The following is an 18,744-nucleotide window of genomic DNA, read 5'->3' as shown; positions in this document are numbered from 1 at the left end:
CTTGAACGATGAATTTATGTAGAGCTTAAACAACAAGTCTATTATTTAATCTAAACTGAACGACTACACAATTCTCATCTACTATTTTGATAATTTAATGATTATTTTGGTCATTTTTCAAGTCCTTCAAATGTGATAATTTGCTGCTTTATTTCGGTTTTTTTGTTCATCTCGACAGGAATTAGTTTTCCTTTTTGTAACTGACTAATCAGTTACAGAAACAATCATTAAATGTTCAGTATCTACAACTTGGTATGAACTAAACCTGCATAAACCCAGTGTTCAGATGGTGGGCCCAGTCCGGGTCAGGGCTGCAGTCTGAGTGGATACTTCTCCTCTACCGAGGCGTTTGAAAGATTAAAGCGGCCAACCAGCTCCCAAAACTATTAGTAGGGAGAGAGCACAGAGACATAATGAATAAACATTGGTCTGGCTTTCTTCCTGGACCAGGATGACGGAGAATTGGAATAATAAGTCCACTCTGATTCCTCCGGTGTCTCTGAAGCCTCATCCATGACTCCCAGACCCACTTTCAGCCTCATCACACAGCGCTAGGCTCACTCTGCACAAACACCACATCTCTCCACTGGGCCACTCACCACCACTGTACCGTGACACTGTTACTATGACAACGTCCCACCTCTTTCTCTCCTCAGCAACGCAAGCACAAACCGGGAAGGTGGGGAGAAGAGAGGGACGAGCAAACACACCCATTTACACACTCACACACAGACAAGCATGGAGTGGAAATCTTTCTTTGATGCTAATGCAAAGAGACTGGTACACTGAAAACCTCTTCATCTTCCTCCTCTTCCTCTTCCTCTTCCTGACATGGCTCTCTGGTACTGGAGTGTGAGGAGAGGGGAGGCAGGATGCACCCCGCCCAACAAATCACATGATCAACCATGGCCACAACCAGAGCATTCACACTGCATCCATCTTTCTGATTTATTCATAACAAGGCTTCAATAATTCAGGCTTGTGACCAGGTAGTGCTCCCCAAACTATCCTGAAATGTTTACATTAAGACATCATCTATAATCTCAGCAAACTATAACGAGACTCAACGTTAAATTCATAAAATGTACTAAAATGTCAAAGACAGTAAGACAACCATTGCAGGGAAATTCATACTCCAAAATATAGCTGCATTAAAGAAAGCCAGTATTCCAATCCAAACGCTAAGAAGATTAGTCCAGGGGAAATGCGACAATGTTCAAAAATAGTGTTCAGCTTTATCTACAGGCCGGGGTGGGTTTCCAGCTCTGCCAGCTGAAAGGAAAACATGAAGCGACCAACATGTTAGCACCATTCACTGCTCCAGCTGTGAAGCTCTGCAGTGTCTGCTGAACAGATATTCTTCTCATGTAGACGCACTTTGATTGGGGCTTTCCTTGAATGCAATGAGCATGTGAAATATAAAGAAACTGAACTTGCTATGCACTCCAGAAAAGATAGATACATAAAAGATAAACAGTAAAAGCTGGGTCTGTTTCCAGGGGGACTAAACTCTCTATTTTCTTTAGACGGTAAGTAGCTTCATACGTTTCTTTCTTTGTAGAAGTTTGTTCCCTAAATCTGATTTCCTAGGGTTTCCTACATTTCATTTTACTCCTAAACTTGAGAATATCTGCATTGGTACAATAGAGGTAACATTATTATTTGTTTTGGTCTATATCAACGGTGCTTTTTAAGGATGCTAACATCAGCATGCTACATGCAACATGCTAACATGCTAACATTTGGCAAGGGTTACCGTGTTCACTATCTTACTAGTAAAGCAGGTTAGCATGCTAACTAGCTAACTTAACACCAGCCACGGTTAAGGTTGCGCCCCCCCATCCTGTTGGAAATATTAGTATTTGACTATTTATTTGTATTAGACTTGATGTTGCATTATAGGGTGTGTGTACCAAACATCATCATAATACATCCAATGGGTATACAGATATTTCTTTAAAAACTTCAACCTCATGGTGCTAAATGAAAGGTCAGTATGATTCATCCTCAGCAAACCATGAATGTTTCCATAACATAATTTGTGTTTTTTCTCTCTCTTGAGCCATGCTGCTAACATGGCTGAAAATAAAAATAAACATTTTGTTAGTTATAACTTTGTGTAATGTGTTTAACATTATGTTTCTAATGTTTAATATTAGAAATGGGTTTTGTAGCTAGAAGTTGAGAAAAAAATCTATAAATTGCAGCACTTCACAAATCTATCGTGCACTCAATTTGCAGCAATGCACAATCAATTATTATATCGCAGTAGATACTTCAGAGGACTTCCTGTAAGCTTCTCCATTTGTCAACTTTCCACTGTTTATCTTTTTAATACCATAATGATCAGTCTAGCTTTAATTGATAGTGTGGTCTGCTATTAGTCAATATGTTCTCCTTCTGTATGCTGTGTGGTGCCAACAACTGTAATACTTCAGCTGCATATTATACAATGTGCTTAGCTCAATTTTTAACACAACAAGCATAAAGGACATCTAGCCTCACACATCATCCCCTGTCTGTCCTCTGCCCCTCAGAGCAAAGACAACTGCTGAACTTTAAAGGGCATTTATTTTTCTAAAGCCTAATTCCTGACCCTGATTAAAAGGTTGGTACAACAGTATTGTAACATGAAGAAAATAGATTATGTAGTGAAGGGCATATCAGACATGTTGCATTACAATAAAGCGGAGTAGAAAGCCAGAGGACAGGGATCTACCAATGGAGAATGAAATGAAAAGCTTTCCCATATATCTGCGGCAGAATGGCCAAAGAAAGCAGCAGCAGCAACCCAAACCCAAGCACAGCGAGGCAACACAGCAGTAAAGCAAAGAAGCACTTCAAAAAGGAAATGTTTTCACGCAGCACTCTGTACACACCTTGGCATTAATATATGGGTCAAAGGGCCCACAGCGTTTGAACTCTTTATGGTCTACAGAGCTCTGGGAGGGAGGAAGAGAAGATAGGCCAATGGTTTTGGTTCAATGAACAAATGAATGATCACAAATTAGTCAAACTAAATAAAGAGACAACAAAAATCAGGGTGAAGTTAATACACAATCAGATGTCATGAACAGGCAGGGAGAAATGACACAAAATAAGACACATATCATTTTTGAATCTAGCTTATGTGATCATTTGAGCGTGTCTTGTTTGATAGAATTATCCAGATAACATTTGTGGAGCTCATTGAGTGTCATTTCTCCTTATCCTAAAAAAAGGCCAGAGGTGTTTGTGCAGTAAGCAACCAAACAAAATATGAATATGAGTTAAAACAGTTAAAATGGTTAGGGGCAAACAAGCACTTCTCACACTGGCATGGCGTCAAAGCACAGTTTCACAGCATCACAGTAGAAGTCACACTCAAGATGCATTCAAGTTAATGCACTCTGCTCGCAGACTTTTCAACATTCATTTTGTTTAAATACAGTACAGACCATGCCATGCTGAATTATTATTACACCTGGAAATATCTCTTATCATGTGGCATTTCTTTAGCAAGAATGATCTCCCTACAATGTTGATAAATTCGTAACTTCCTATAGCGGTTGACTAAATCATTGACAGTAATTACAAAACTACTGCCAACAAATGTGCAGTGTTCTGGGATTATTAACCAGGATCTAAAACATCTTGAAACAAACTCTAAAAAAAAGGAAGAGCAAATGAACGTTGTACTGACATCATTTCACGACTCATGATATTATCAGCACAAACCAAAAGTGGAACCTTATGAGTAAAACCGAGAGATCAATACACACGAACACAGAGAAACAAACACAGCAGAGCAAAGCAGCAGGCAGACCTGCTCGTTGAGTTTTGGATGTGAAGGTCCTTGGTGGATGAGCAGCTTGACAATATGTTCATCCCCCTTCCACGCAGCCAGGTGGAGGGGGTAGCAGCCCTTATTGTCGGCGATGTTGGTCAAGGCCTCGTTTCGTAGCAGCGTCTCCACCACCTCGCTGCAGACGAATGAAGGGACAGGGCAAAGGGTTTATAACCACACTAATGAATACACACTGCCTTAGCAAACTGAAAATCAATAGCTTTAAGTTTTCCCAGTGGGACAGTTGTCTCAAATACCTTATAATGCAGGGCATAAAGAGAGGAGGGGAAACTAGCAGTGGGCGCTATGAAGAAAAATCAAATATGGCAATATTTTTTACCAAATCCCACAATGTTGTAGAGTTGACTATTGATGCTTGGACTAAACATATTGACACAATGAACATTTGGATATTGAACCAGCAGTTATTTGGAAGTGTGTAAAGTTAATACTATAAAAGCTATAAGTCTGTTAAATTCAGAATCACTTTCAAATGAAAAAAACTGGAAAAGACAACACTTAAAATATCCATAAATCAAGGACAATATCTAGTCTTATGACAGGATATTGATATGATATTTATATATTGCCCAGCCCTAGTTTCTGTTTCTTCAGAGTTATACATCACTGATATACCTGTGTCCGTTGAGGGCGGCGTGGTGGAGAGGGGAGTATCCAGTGCTGTCCACACAATTCACATTGGGGCCTCTCCAGATACTGTTAAGAATAGAAAGGATTGTTAGGCTTTCAAAACACAACACACACTCGCATGCCAAATAAACACTGGCCTATCCCTCTGTAAAGTCTTACTGTCGGTGTGACTGATTGTGTTGTGATTGCTATCTCAGGGCCCCTGTCCTCTCACAGCAGCCCAAACACACAGGTGGGGGCGTACATTCATGACCTCTCCCCCTTTCTTTCTCTCTATAAAAACATGTGAAAGGACAGGAATGAAGAAGCAGAAGCCAGCTGCAGCGTCAGGAGTCCAGGAAGTCAAAGAGAAGCTATCAGTGCCAAGCAGCAGCTAAGATGAGCTAATTGTGTCTCTTTTACAGTAACTGCATGACACCCCGCCTAGTTATTCTGGGCAAAGCAGAACAGGCTTTTTGTTATGCAGTAGAAGCAACAACAAACAAACCATCTGGACGGAGACATCAAGCGTTAAAGGGGTAAAGTGTAAAATAGGCTAGCATTAGCCCAGCAGTCTCTTTCAGCTGTCGGATCACATAGGTTTGTTTCTTTTAATTTGCAAAGAGCGCTGTGGTGAGGAGGAAGGAGAACGATGATGGAAGGGATGGTAGAGGGAGATGGAGGGAGTCATTTAAGAGGCTAAAGGATGCCTGGTGAGACAGAGTGCCAGGACTGTGATGTGAGGCTCTCTGAAAGACCTCAACACATCCTAAATAAATCATGGGACACGGAAATCCCAGCACGAGTGAACCAAATATCTGACTATATATATATATATATAATATACTAGACTCCTGGTACTAGGATGGGTTAAAAGCAGAGAACAAATATCACTGTGTGTGCTGTGCATGTGTGACCATTAAAGAGGGTTTCATCCCTTCCAATATGTATTATATTATTAATATTCACCAAACAGAAAGCAAATGGGAGTAAAAGCCGTGGGCCTCACAGAGAATCAATCATGAATGGGGGGGAAGATGAAAAAAGTCTTATTTTACGATTTACATTGCATTGGATATATTATAGAACGCTGCGTCAAATCCAATGCAAAATACTGATTTAAAATTAGGATAGCTTCATCAATTATGAGTGGCTTGGATTTTTAAGTTATTTCTATTCCTCTAGGAGGAAAAAGAACAGCAGTGCGGGTGATTTGCAAATCCTTTCAGAGTGAAAACAAAACTCCAGGAGAGAAACAGACTCACATGAACACTATACATTGATCCATGTGTCAAAGGTGTGGCAGCAGGATGCTCAGCCTCCTCATGTGAGCTTTAGTGCTACTGTGTGAATGTGTTTCACACACATTGGGCTCGTTTTTGTCGCAGTAATGGCTGTTTTCCCCCCCTAAAATACATCTCCCATAATAGCTCTCAGAGCAGCCTGCAATTACACAGTCAGAGCCGTCTCATTAAATAAGTGTCTTGGAGGACTCCATAGCCTGCAGAACAATGACGCTGAAGGAGCACAGACACAAAGGGATGCATCTCTCTACTAGTCACAACCTAAGCCGTTTATTTCGTTCAGCAGGCCTTCTGGGTCTCATCTCAAAAAGTCCAGCAGCCGTGAAGACATGGGGCATCAAAAGCAAGACGTGCTAGGAGGAAATACAAGAGTGGGAAATGTGGATGGAGGAAATGCTGGGAATTGATATATTCCTGTCAGTGAGGGGGGAAATGTGTGAGTTGCGATTATGTCAGATATTAAGGCATGACACAAACACACTTCCTCTCCATTCTAGCCGAGCCAGTGACTACATTTGTAGTTACTGTATAACTACTGCTCGTATGGCCTTGGTATGCTATGGACGCTGAAAACATCAAAAGGAAAAACTCGGACAGAAACAGACCTCTAGTTGCTGTCCTAGATAAAGAGTTATGTAACGGCTTACAGCAAAAAAGCCTATAAACAAGTGAACATAAACATGAACAGAGCGGCCAGTATGAATGAAGAATTAAAGAAATTCGGGCAGTAACGACTAGAAATGCAAGAAATCACGCCATGGGTGAGAGAACATAATTACGTTTCAGAATTAGGTCATTTACTTTGTGCTTTATTGCAGTACAAATGTCAACCTATCTTGTGTTATGTCTTCTACTTACTAAAGTATCTGCACAAGATACAACTCCCTTCAGACAGATGGATCATGAGACATGTTGCAAGATAATATCTGACATTCAAGCAAGTCAGCAATTTAAAAAGAAAATCTTCAATAAAGGTTAACATGTATGATGCTTTTCTGCAGTCATGATTCTGATCACTTTCAGAAGTTCTAAAAATGCCACTCACAGACACAAACATTGTGTCACATGAGCCACATGAACAAATATGAACACTACAGGGGTGTAATGCCTCACAAGCCACAGCATGATGTCACTCTGGTTTCTAATATCACAGCTCTAATCTGGGACATGGATGTTAATTAACGCAATCACAATCATCTGCATGCAGAGGGAATAAAGATGTCTGCTCATTGCAATTATTCACCGTCATGAATGCTATAAGCACCGCTGCCTGTAGGAGCAGTTTTAAGTGCAATGTCCTCTGAGCATTTTAGCAGCATGGCACCCAAGGGCATGAGTCAGAGTGGTGCTCCACAATCCTTCATCCTCTTACTACGGCTCACAACCAACCTAACTGAGGGACAGGGCTTAGGCCCATGGCGGGGCAACGGGCAAAACAGAGCTGATTTGGTTTGGGAGGGGGCACATTCATGCTAACTGACTGAGGAATTCCGGTTTGAAAGGCTCAGCTAATCCTTAATTTCCCTGAGGGAATATCAACGGGATGAAGCTGGAGTTTGAAAAAGATTCTGGGGGGCTGCAATTCTGTGTTGTACAAAGCCCGGCCGGTAGCAACGAGGAGGACGGATAATAACATGTCCCCTCTTTTATGTGTTCTCTGCATTAGTCTGCTGGTGTTAGTCACACACACTGGAGGCATTGGGAAAAGACAGTAATTTCCAAAATATGTGGGCTTGAACATAAATCTCCACTGTGTTTTACTCTGAAGTCCAAATGTCATGGAGACGTCATTACATGTGCAAACAGATGAATCTGTTCTGAGTTTTTCAGCCTTGTTATTCCTCAAACCACGTAAATAAACTATCAACTCAATTGGCTTAATAAATAGGGATCTCTCAGTTTCATAAAATCAAGTCTTTATTGATAATTTGAAGATTCACATCCACTGATAATGGACTGGTAAGCATGTAGAAAATCAGAAATGCATCATATGATAATAATGATTGATAGCTTATCTTTGCTAAATATTATGACTAACCAGATTAACAACTTTCAGAGCCTTACAAAGCAAATACTTAGTGCACAATTTGCATCATGCGTCAAAAGGTTAACTACCAACAGCAGGTATTTAAAATGTTTCTATTTCCCAAATGTCCTACAATATTTCCGGTGGAGCAAAAAGTCATGATATACGATTACATATTTATTTATTGGGGAACAGGCGAGGCAAATTGCAGTTTTAGGATGATGCCAATAAGAACCCAGGTGAGTTTGAACCAGGTGTCAAATAAACAGATTTGACCCTGCAGCTATTAGCAGTGTGACCACACCGGGGATTAGTCTAGCCCAGGGCACCGAGCCCAGCAGTGTCTGGCGCATGTCACCTGTACCGTCGGGGAAACTGGGCTTAATTATGCACCGCTGGCGGGTGGTGGAACCAGATGCCCCACAGCCAACCAGAGCACCCCCTCATCAGCAGCGAGTGAACCATGCCATAGTCCCAAAGGCCTGCAGAGGGGTACACTCAATGAGCTCAAATCAGTGAAAAGACCATGTTGGGATCTAAGAACTACAACTGTAACAATTCACACTCCTTATGAAGGGTTCTTCTGGACCTGATTAAATGGTGGCACATATTGTAATGTTCTGAAGCAGTTTGACAAGTTTAGGCAGCACAGGAAATCAAATTACGCAACAAAATCAACATCTATGACACAATGGTAATAAGACGTCAACAAGTATACCACTAAAATGTGCTGAATGTACCTTTCTTCTTGACGTTGAATGCCTTTAAAATGTCTATTTATCGATGTATGAGTATATATGATTTTCTAGAACTCTATACAATTTTAAGTTGTTTTTTTTTGCTATCATTTTAAGTTATAGCAATCCATCCTGGGTAGACTTAAATGACTGTAAATCCATAGTTGTGAAAACATTTCACCCAAAACAACAAATGTCAACTTCAAGGAGCACAAGATTATATAAATCCTAATAATAAATCCTTGTCATTGGCCATTAATGTGGGTACAAACGTTTCTTGCCAATCGACCAATAGCTGTTAAGATATTTCTGTCTGGATCAAAGTAGCGACTGTCATTGTAATACTTAGAGCTGTGCTGCAAGCGTGGTTAAAAAACTGCAAAAAAAAGTCAGGAATCTTTGAGGAAATGATCCCTCACAATTGGGAAAATAATTACATTTTCTACAGTTAAAGGTGGGGTAGGTAAGTTTGAAAAATCGGTTTGAGATACACTTTTAGTTATATTCCATGGAATGCTCTTAACATCCCGATAGCAATGAATATCTTAAGTGCTTTGACAAAAAATCCATAACAAAATGTCATCTGTGGAAGCCGTAGCGCTGTAAAAAGCACGACCAATCATCTGAGCCGGCCCGGCTAAAATAACTGTATGGCCTACCTGCCTGTCAGCCTTCCATCTGTGCACAAACTTATCTCGTGCCCTCATTGGTCATGTGCGCGTTCGTGTGCGTTGGAGGCGGGGCTCTGTAAGGAAGTGGCAGATTTGTTCCGGTTGTGTATTTTCAAATTCTAACGCACTCGAGCTGGTTTCTCCAAAATTACCTACCCCACATTTAACAATCCCATAAAATACCATGAAGCTACTAAAACATAATAATCTTCTTTACGACTACTACTAGTTAACAAGTTATAAAGGAAAAGAACATATTTGATTAAAAACTGCGATATGGAGGCTCATTTTCCAATTTGATTGCAGTTAAAAGCTTTAATAAAGCCTGATTGAGTCTTCAATGGCTCATAACACTTCATAGGGAGATTCACAAAGAGCGAATGTGTGGCAACAGAAGGTGTGAAGAAACTGTGTATTCCCACAGATCAGACCAGTCCAATGGGCTCTAGCTGAATCAAAAAGATTGGGCTTGAAAATCAGTGCTGGCAGGCTGAAAAGTTGAATATAGAAGAAAAGCAATCGGGGAGAATCGGATGGAACGAGAAAAGAAGGGATCAATCACAGCCTGTTTCACAACAAGTTGGCATTTCCCACACCGACTTCACAGCAGACGCCTCAGCACAACGACACAGATTTCACTGGCATGCTCTGAGCATTTTACTTAAAAGAGCAAGCTGATGTGCATTTTCTACTGAAATCTTGCCGGATGGATGGGCAGTTTATTTTTGTTATGCTGACAACCTACTTCTTAAAAAAGCACACAACATCTGTCTGATCTAGTTTGCTAGGTTTAAGATTTTGGCAAAAATAACAACTAGTTTGCTCTTTAACTTTATTATCAAAATCATTCTTAGACAAAGACATTTTTTAGATCAAGTGTTCATGACTGTTGGTGATATGCTGCACGATTATGAAAGTTTGTGTGTTTCCCAGTTAGTCTGCTGTCAATCTGCTTAGTCATTCTAAGGCTATCATGTCTGGACTTTGCACTAATATCAAAGCAAGGGGATGTTGGATCATTTGTTTCCTGTTTGAACATTTTGTGGGCAGCAGAACCATTACTCTGGCTCCAAGTACAACATGTTTGAAGTCTGAAGGTGGAGTGGAGGTTGGTGTGGGCCCAGCAGGTGGGCAAGAAGACTGCTGAGAGCAGCGCAGAGGGGGAGAAAGGACGACGCCAGCCAGCAGGCCAGACGGATGAAAGTGTCTAGGTAGGTGGCTGCTAACAACCAGCTAACACACATAGGGCAGCACAGGGCGAGAGGGAGGCGGGGCCTGACGTCTCTGCTCACCGTGGTACCTCGTCCTACAAATGGGTTCAAACAACAAAACCAAAAGATGCATCACAACCACAGCAGCCCAATCTTTTACATTTGTCCATTTGTTATTATAGGGGTTTCAGCGAGTGGGGTGAACCAGAGTTTACATAAACAAGAACACATACTGTTGGAGTGTCATTGCGTTGCTGTGCTGGTCATACATAAGCAACGGTCTGTTTATTTTCACAAAGGAAGCACAGATAGATGGAGACTATAAATAAATAGAGAACCAAGAGATACAAATGAGTAGTAATAATTGGTAAAATCATTGTTGTTTGACATTACAGCCAGGATATATCTTAAGTTTCTAAAAACTCCTCAGAAACAAAACTCATTAACAAAGCCTTTTTTATCCTACAATCATTAGCTTCAATTAAAGGCGGCTACATGCTATTAAGGGCACTTTATGTGTCCATTATTGCCAATTCCCCCCCACACCCACATATGTGGAATTCATCACAGCTACTAATGTGTGTTTCCGCCTGATTCCTAACACAAACATGGGCCGTAAACATAACGCGCAAAGCAGAGCATCCCAAACTCAGATGCTCCAGGAATGCTAACATGCTGGTTTAGATTTCCCAGCTATCACTGCTCCCTCCTGGGTTGAACCAGCTATGGTTTCTTTTAGTTCAGAGGTCACAGTTGATGAAATGTCACTGCCAGTCGTGCTGTTTGCCCAGCCCTAAGCTAACTAGGAATGATCTGAGGCTCTCTACTGTAAACGGGATAGAAAGTGTCTTGTTAGCGCTGTCTGCCTGCACGAGCAGCAGGCAGTGACACAGTTTGCATGACTTTGATAGCTACTACAAAACCCAGCTACAGACTGAGGGTGTCATATTCCCGCTGTGTGCCTGTCATCTGCAGACACTCCATCCGAGGTCCTGCAGTGCACCTTCACACTCACTGAATTCTACATGAACAATAACAGAATCTCCAGGGAAATTTTGTTTCAAAGGAAAATAGGGACAGGATGTGCTTGTTTTTGTGGAGCGGATATTTCCTTCGGCTGACACCAGTCACACAACATGGGTCTGCCTGGGATGAGCCAGAAATGGTGGATGTAATGGGATGTAATGATCTGGAGTTCTGCCTAAGCCTCTTAAAATACTGACCAAGTCATCACTGATAGAAATGTTTTCCTCGCTAGCATTAAGAGAAAGGAATCGCATGTTGGGGAGAAAATACATTTCAAGAGGATGTGAATATCTAAAGCGGATTTTTATCACCAAATATTGCAAAAGCCCCACACAGCAGACTCGACAAGTAAGACACTCGACCACAATAGGTGGTCCAGGTCAATGCAAATGACAGCTCGATTTTCTTTGTAAAACTAAATAGGTACAGAAAGCTCCGGAATGGTCTTTGGGACTGATATGAATATGAAAAGACACCATTCCACGCTTTGTCAGTGGGACAAAGGATGTGGCTGTGGAGCTGGGAGACGAGTCCTCATCTGGCTAAGCTCTCAGAGCGTCTGTCCAGAACTCCATGCATTCCTCGGTTAATTTCCCCTCAGTGGGCCGGCACTTTCTCTGCCAGGGACCCGTCTTACCTCCGGTCTGACCGAAGCAGCTATCCGTGTTTGGACAACGTTATCCAGGAAGTGCTAGAGAAGAACTCTTCCTGTAGACCACTTGGATCAAATGGGGCCTAGCAAAAACTATGATGGGGAGTAGCGCTGCATGATTATGAATAGATAACTAATTGCACTTATTTTGACATATATTGCAATTGTGATTGGATTTGCAATATTAGAGGGAATGATCATTTTTAAAACATTATCATTGAAAAATAGATTGAAATTATCATGGTGTGCTTTTTTTAAGACAAACAAGGATTTTTCATTAAGTCTGCATCTCCAAACATACTTCAATCAGATACAGATACCAGTATGGCCCAGATAATTCCAACAAAAAGTTTCAACTCATCAACTTTACTTCTGCCTCAACGACACAGTGCCACTATAAAGGTCACACGGTGACCTTTCCACTCCAGGGAGCCCCGCCCAGATCATTTTGGTGATAATGGAGCCCCACGGAACAAATGTTTGGGGCGGCGGCGGTGTTAAACATGCCGGGGTCAGTGTCTATCCCATGGCAACCGCTGGGATGCAGCCTCTTGGGAAAGTAGACATTCCTCAGAGCAGAGCTGTACGACTGCCTGGTTACAAAAACAACACAGGTCTTGACATGCACCCCATTCCAGAGTAGGAACGCAAAAAATCTAGGGGAAACATACACAACACACCTTCAAATTAATTGTAATGAAATTGATAGGGCTCAATTATTCATCGTCATGGCATGTTGTTCGAGCTACACAATAAACACAGGTAGTTTAATTAACTAGGCTATATTCTGCAAATAAAGTCTAATATGTTACTATGCCTGCACAAGAAACAACATGTCTTAAATGACTATTTAGGCTACAGATTACAAATATGTTTTATTGCAGAAATGGATGCTAAAGTGCTTGTAATAAAGTGGAGTGCCTAACCCTTTATACCTGATGTGTTACAGCCAAGACAGGTCCTACAGATCAAACCTCCTCTGACAGGATTACAGGCCCTTTTTCCAACAATGGATGATGAACATGTAACAAAGCGATTCTGGTAAAGGAGAAACAGACACACCCACCAACCGAAAGCCTGTCCCACTGTAGTATTTCAGTGTGATGTCCTGCAACGTATTGACATTTTTATCATGCAGACTAAATCAAATGTCATACGCAATAGCAACAATCCCCCAGGGAGTCCTGTGGTCACTAAATCTTACAACTAGATATATTCTAAGAGTATGTCGTAAACGCTCAGGTATCTGCAGGCAACAGGCTTTTTAAATCTACACACCCGTAGTTCATTTCCTGCAAAGTCGAGCCAATCATTTCTCGGGGCTCTCATTGCCAAACATTGATTGCTCAAGTCAGAATAGATGACACAATGGGCTCTTCAGTCCGCCCACAGATCTGTGAGGGAGAAACAGAGCCAGCCTTGACTGCATGACATCCCTGAATTGGATTTCCGATTAGAAGGGTTTAATGTAATTACCTTGAGTACATTGTGCAGTCTGCACTAAGTAACACAGTGATGCATCACCTCAAGCTTTGCCATTACACTTGTCTCGTGAATGAAGGTGCCTGGCACCGGGCTCCCAGAGGAGCAATATTATAGTATGATTGACAGATGTATACCTGCATGTGCTCAGCATTTAAATAAGGGTTCAGAGAAGCCGGTTTTGACATGCAGCACTAAGCCTGGCCATAAGTCAATGAGCTATATTTCATTTGTATCTATAGGCAGATATATATATTAGCCTCTGTAGCTTTATGAAGTAAGGTTTTTGCACACAACACACTACCGTTTCAACTATGGATGCATTATGGAACTATATAACTTTCAGAAAATGTGTTTCAGTCCAGGGAAAAAACAACCATCCTGTTTTGGTAAGCCTATAATTCAGATAATATCTGCAGAATAAAATGAAACTCAGACCTTATCAGACCCTTTTCATTCCATCCTATTATTTAATATCACCCAGCAGCTCTCATCTGCACACATTTAAAAAGGATGGTGCATTTAAAAAGGCCAGAACAAGCTTCCTCCCAATAACACTGCGAGGCATTTTATGCAATCTTTCATTGTAAAAACAAACAGGGACTCATATCCATTACCAAAACCACACAAATGTCTTCCATTTTGTTGAAAATGGTCCTGTTTTCTAGAAGGCACCACCAAACAGGTGAAGCATTTGCATTGAAGCACATACTGACTGACTGTGCACAGGTGACAGGCACTGCATATTGGCAATAGTTTTTATCCTAATCTCCTATATCAGAAATCCCTTTATCAAATAAAGGGGTGAGCAGGACAACAACCATAGTAAAAATCACAAGCCCTTACAGAGCAGCTAAATATCCCTGACCTTGCATGCCTGGTAGGTCTACCCTAGTGAAAAACCACATCAAAGGTCTACCTCACTAGGGCTTCCCCCCTGTGACCACTGATGGCTACTAATTAAATCTACCAAGGTCAAAACTATACAGCTGTAGAAAGGAAATTGTTTTCAGTCAAGAACAATGGAAATATGAAAACAATGCTGCTTAAGATATTGAAAATGTGGTTGTGACAAGTCTCTCCACTCCATTTTCACCAGTGCTCAGGTCTAGACTGTATGTAAGCAATTAATAATGCATGTGTGTTAGTTTTTAAGTAGACCAGGGGGCTGTTTTGTTGCAGATGTCTGTATTTTAGTTGCGTCATTACCTACGAGGTATTTTTTTGCACAATACTGTATAGTACAGCTGGCTGGGAGCTAACAAAGAAGCATGTCGCTGCTCCTGTGCTGGATTGGTTTAGGTTGTGTTTGTTTGGCAATTCAAAACAAGCATTACGCTGCGTAAATACCCAAGGATAAATCACATACTTCAATATAGGCTATAATAGTAACTGATCAGGCATTATTTGACAGGGTCGAGACTACTGGCTGTCTCCCATTCAGTTATATCCGACTGTGTTTCCCGGTTCCAGAGCCTACCTGAGCAGACTGGAGAGGGTATGAGAGGAGGCTCCGTGTCCGCTGCTGGTGCCGCTTCCCCCGGTCCCAGACGAACCGCTGCTAGTGCCAGCGGACTGTCGCTTCCCGGATAAAAGCTTCTCCACGGCGGCCAGGTTTCCCGTGCGCGCCGCTTCCAGAAGTTCCTGCTCCTTCCCCATCGCGGATCCCAGAAAAAATCAGAGGAGGCGCGGGGAAGAGAAGAAAAAGGGGGGCTTGGTTGCCGGAGTAAAATTATTCTGCGATCCCAGTCTTCTCCCGATCTCAAGTTATTCCTCAGTGCTACTCGTGTGGCGAGGAAACAAAAGCTCCCTCCGCCGCTGGATCCGTCCGTCCCGATCCACGGTGCCGCTGCTCCTCAAGGGGGGAAAGTTTCGTTCAGCAGCACGGTACCACCATCAAGCAAACTTCCTTTGACCAGTCCCCTGAGCCTCGTCCGTCACTTCCTTGAAACTGCCCTTTCTTTCTGCATCTCCAATCCGAAATGCTTCACACACACACACGTACACACACACACACAGGCATGCAACTCCTAGCACCCCCCGCCCTAACTAATTGATAGTGAAGGTGGATGGGCTAAAGCAAGATGGCGCCCCTAGTGCTCATACACAGGGATAATATCCATCCAGTGTTTGAGATGTCTGTTCTACTGTCGCATCTAGAGTGTAGAGCACATTTCCAAACCAATCCTTTTCATTATTTACAAATAGTCACTCTCATGTAGCCTATTGTAAATGGTGTACATCAATTATAAATTGCATTCCTCTTAAAGTATATAGTACCCCAGATGTAACTACTGTGAACCTGATGATAATCTCGACAACAGGTAGAACTTTTGGTTGAAATAAAACCCGTGTAAAATTCCCTCATGGTGGGAACCATAGTCTGTTTATTAAGGTGTAAACCGGTGTAAACAGGGACATAACACCAGGTGACAGCAAACACAGAGACAACATTGTTGTATAAGATTTAACTGGCTGTTCTAAAATAGTTTATTAAATCATTTAACTCAATACAAAATCTTAACAGCTACGGCAATAAAATACATAACAAACATCGCATGTTTGACATTTTAGCTCAGTGTTTTTATGTACCGCTGCCGGTGTCTTTAAAGTTCATTCAAAACCGGAAACGGAAACCCGGTGCAATGCTATCAACACAACTATATTTGCTACCTCCGAGAAAACTTGCATCCTAATGCCATCATTGCTCTAAGACTAAGGATTTACTTGAATGTAATTCATTGTGACTACAGTAATGAATTTGCTGTGTGTTAGCTGCTAAGCTAACGTTAGCTTTGCTGTTGGTGCTGTTTTGTTGACGCCTAGCTGCACAGAGGGTAGGTGCATGTTGTATTCGTGTTTTCATCCTTATTTTACACACATTTATTCGTTAAACCATACCTGTGTACTCTTTTTTTTAGGCTTCTCAGTTGAGTTATCGTGAAAACTGTGTTTAATCAAGCGGCAGCACTTGCTCCATACTTGAGATGAGTCGCTATAGAAATCAAAACGATTGCTATCTAGCTTTAGCCAAACTGGCAACCAACTAATAAACAGAGGTACAAAGAGTATATAAGTACTATTAAGGCTGTGTGAATGCTCCTCTATAAGTAAAATAACTGCCTTTAAATCTATTATACAGTGTAATCAGCTAAATTACATACATTACTTAAGTGACAGTGCAGTGAAATGGTCCCTGTCATTGCTTTACAATTTACACTGTATGATGTTTTTATATGAATGATACTAGTACATTAATGTGAATTGTTTAATTCTACTGCTGTAGATGTTCATGGTTCTGCTCATTTTAACTAGTTAATATACCGTTGAGTAGTTACATATACAGTATGCATTATATAAGAACATTGTATGTTTGTATAGTCGCTGTAAACAATACATACTTATATTCCACCAAATAAACTCCCTTATTTACTTTACAGAATCTGAAGTTGTCAACCAGTGTAAGGTGTGATCATGGCTGACCCTGCGCGGATCAAACCTGAGGCTTTATCTGAGAGAATAACTTCTTGTAAGGAGGAGCATGATAAATCAGATGAAACTGAGGATGGACCTTCCACATCGAAAGCTGCAGATGAAAACAAAGACTCATCTTCGCAAGATCAGTCCAACCAGGATGTTAAATCTGTAAGTGATACAAGTGAATGTTCACTTTCATAAGTAGCGTCTAATTTTTTTAAGTGGCTCTAACCATACTGTCTTTCACTGTGTAGGAAATGGCAGCTGGGGAAGATGAGGAAGAAGGAACCTCTGGCGAACCTTCCTCCAAAAGACCGAAGGTGGAACCAGAGAAGAAAAAAAAGTGCCAAAAGGTTGATGAGGATGAAATACAAAAGATGCAGTAAGGCTGGGATTTCTAACGGATCATTCTGATCAAAATAAGTAACACATTGTCACATACCAGTTCACCCCACCACAATCCCCCTGTTCTTCTTGTCTTACAGAGTTTTAGTGTCATCCTTTTCTGAAGAGCAGCTGAATCGCTATGAGATGTACAGACGCTCTGCCTTCCCTAAGGCGGCTATTAAGAGGGTATTTATAAACACTGACCATTTTTTTTTTTAAATCCCTGAATTTAGTTCATAAATGGCTTAATATTTTTATTTTTATTTTTATTTTCTAGCTGATCCAGTCCATAACAGGATCATCAGTGTCCCAGAATGTGGTGATTGCCATGTCTGGTATTTCCAAGGTTTTTGCTGGAGAAATTGTTGAAGAAGGTGAGTGATGGACTTCAAAAAGTACATAGCAAATTGGCTGAAAGATGTCAATAAATGTCTCTTATTTGTATTTCTTTGCAGTTTAAATTGGACTATTATGTAGTTAAACAGTTTATCTTTTGTCCTCGCAGCATTGGACGTTTGTGAGAAGTGGGGAGAAACACCACCGCTTCAGCCCAAACACATGAGAGAAGCCGTGAGGAGGCTAAAGACTCGAGATCAGATTCCCAACACCAAGTTCAAAAAAATTACCTTCAACTGAAGCGTCTTTGCTTTCAATGTATGGGGAGCATGCGTGCGAGTTAAAAAGGTTGTGCCATAGCTTCTGAAAGACTTGTCATAAAGCTGTAGGCATACTGCAGCCAAATAGACACTGAGCATTTCTAGCTATCCAGAGTTAAAACCAGTGACAGACAATAGTGTTAAAGAACGGTCAATACAAATGACTTGTCTATTCACCTCTGATTGTCAGGGTGAATGCTTGACACATCGTACAAAACAGTGCAACGAGTGTGGCATTATATTCATGTTTATGGTTGTTAATACAGTGTTTTATACAGTTTGGTTTTTTGCCTCGTTATTTTAATAACTACGGATCTTTGGAGAAAGGTTTTCTCGTGAGAAAGTTGTGTGTTGCCAACAGTGAATTTCCTTATAGTTTCACAAATAAATGTTTAGTTGGAACTTCAAAAATGTGTATTTTTCTTTTTATATCTATAGGACACATTTGGTATTTATTTAGCTTTTTTTAATTGACATTTGAAAATAAAGGTTTTGTTAGTAGTTGACTTCCATCATTCAGTGAATCTCAGAATGTATTTAGTTGGTCTCACAATACTGAAAAAACAACGCTTCCAGTTTTACTTGGAAATATCTAAACTTCTTTTTAAGTTATAGTCGAAACTATCGAGATAGTAAAATCATTGGAGTGAGATTTTGAA

At 41.0% G+C, this 18,744-nt stretch overlaps 2 protein-coding genes across 11 annotated transcripts in view; one reads left to right on the top strand and one right to left on the bottom strand.

Moving 5' to 3' along the window:
- The window catches only part of LOC307035042 (ankyrin repeat and SAM domain-containing protein 1A), a 64,237-nt gene extending 48,201 nt beyond the window's left edge, over positions 1–16,036 (bottom strand). For 8 of the 10 annotated variants that reach the window (XM_079673991.1, XM_079673985.1, XM_079673987.1 and 5 more), the window contains exons 1-4: positions 15,046–16,036; positions 4,463–4,543; positions 3,806–3,962; positions 2,880–2,942 (exon numbers count right to left, since the gene is read on the bottom strand). In XM_079673991.1, coding sequence (XP_079530117.1) covers positions 2,880–2,942; positions 3,806–3,962; positions 4,463–4,543; positions 15,046–15,224 — 480 coding nt within the window. In that variant the 5' untranslated portion in view covers positions 15,225–16,036. The remainder of the gene's footprint in view (positions 1–2,879; positions 2,943–3,805; positions 3,963–4,462; positions 4,544–15,045) is intronic. The other 2 variants (XM_079673994.1, XM_079673986.1) reach the window with 1 other exon arrangement.
- A 169-nt stretch (positions 16,037–16,205) lies between these two features.
- Positions 16,206–18,363, top strand: taf11 (TAF11 RNA polymerase II, TATA box binding protein (TBP)-associated factor). Its single transcript, XM_079674039.1, has 6 exons — positions 16,206–16,402; positions 17,006–17,210; positions 17,297–17,424; positions 17,528–17,615; positions 17,707–17,803; positions 17,935–18,363. Exons 2-6 carry the CDS (start codon positions 17,040–17,042, stop codon positions 18,063–18,065), a joined length of 615 nt encoding a protein of 204 aa, XP_079530165.1. The 5' UTR covers positions 16,206–16,402; positions 17,006–17,039; the 3' UTR covers positions 18,066–18,363.
- The last annotated feature ends 381 nt before the right edge of the window (positions 18,364–18,744 follow it).

The sequence above is a fragment of the Notothenia rossii genome (assembly GCF_949606895.1).
Source record: "Notothenia rossii genome assembly, chromosome: 4".
In the NCBI taxonomy this organism is placed as follows: domain Eukaryota; kingdom Metazoa; phylum Chordata; class Actinopteri; order Perciformes; family Nototheniidae; genus Notothenia; species Notothenia rossii.
Note: the sequence above shows the minus strand (reverse complement) of the source record. Positions and strands in the feature narration are given on the sequence as shown.

Excerpts from the sequence above, each read along its gene's own strand:
- taf11 (XM_079674039.1), top strand. The coding sequence starts at position 17,040 with ATGGCTGACCCTGCGCGGATCAAACCTGAGGCTTTATCTGAGAGAATA. Across the intron at positions 17,425-17,527 it reads GATGAAATACAAAAGATGCA|AGTTTTAGTGTCATCCTTTT; the intron begins GTAAGGCTGGGA and ends CTTGTCTTACAG. Across the intron at positions 17,804-17,934 it reads TGGAGAAATTGTTGAAGAAG|CATTGGACGTTTGTGAGAAG; the intron begins GTGAGTGATGGA and ends TTGTCCTCGCAG.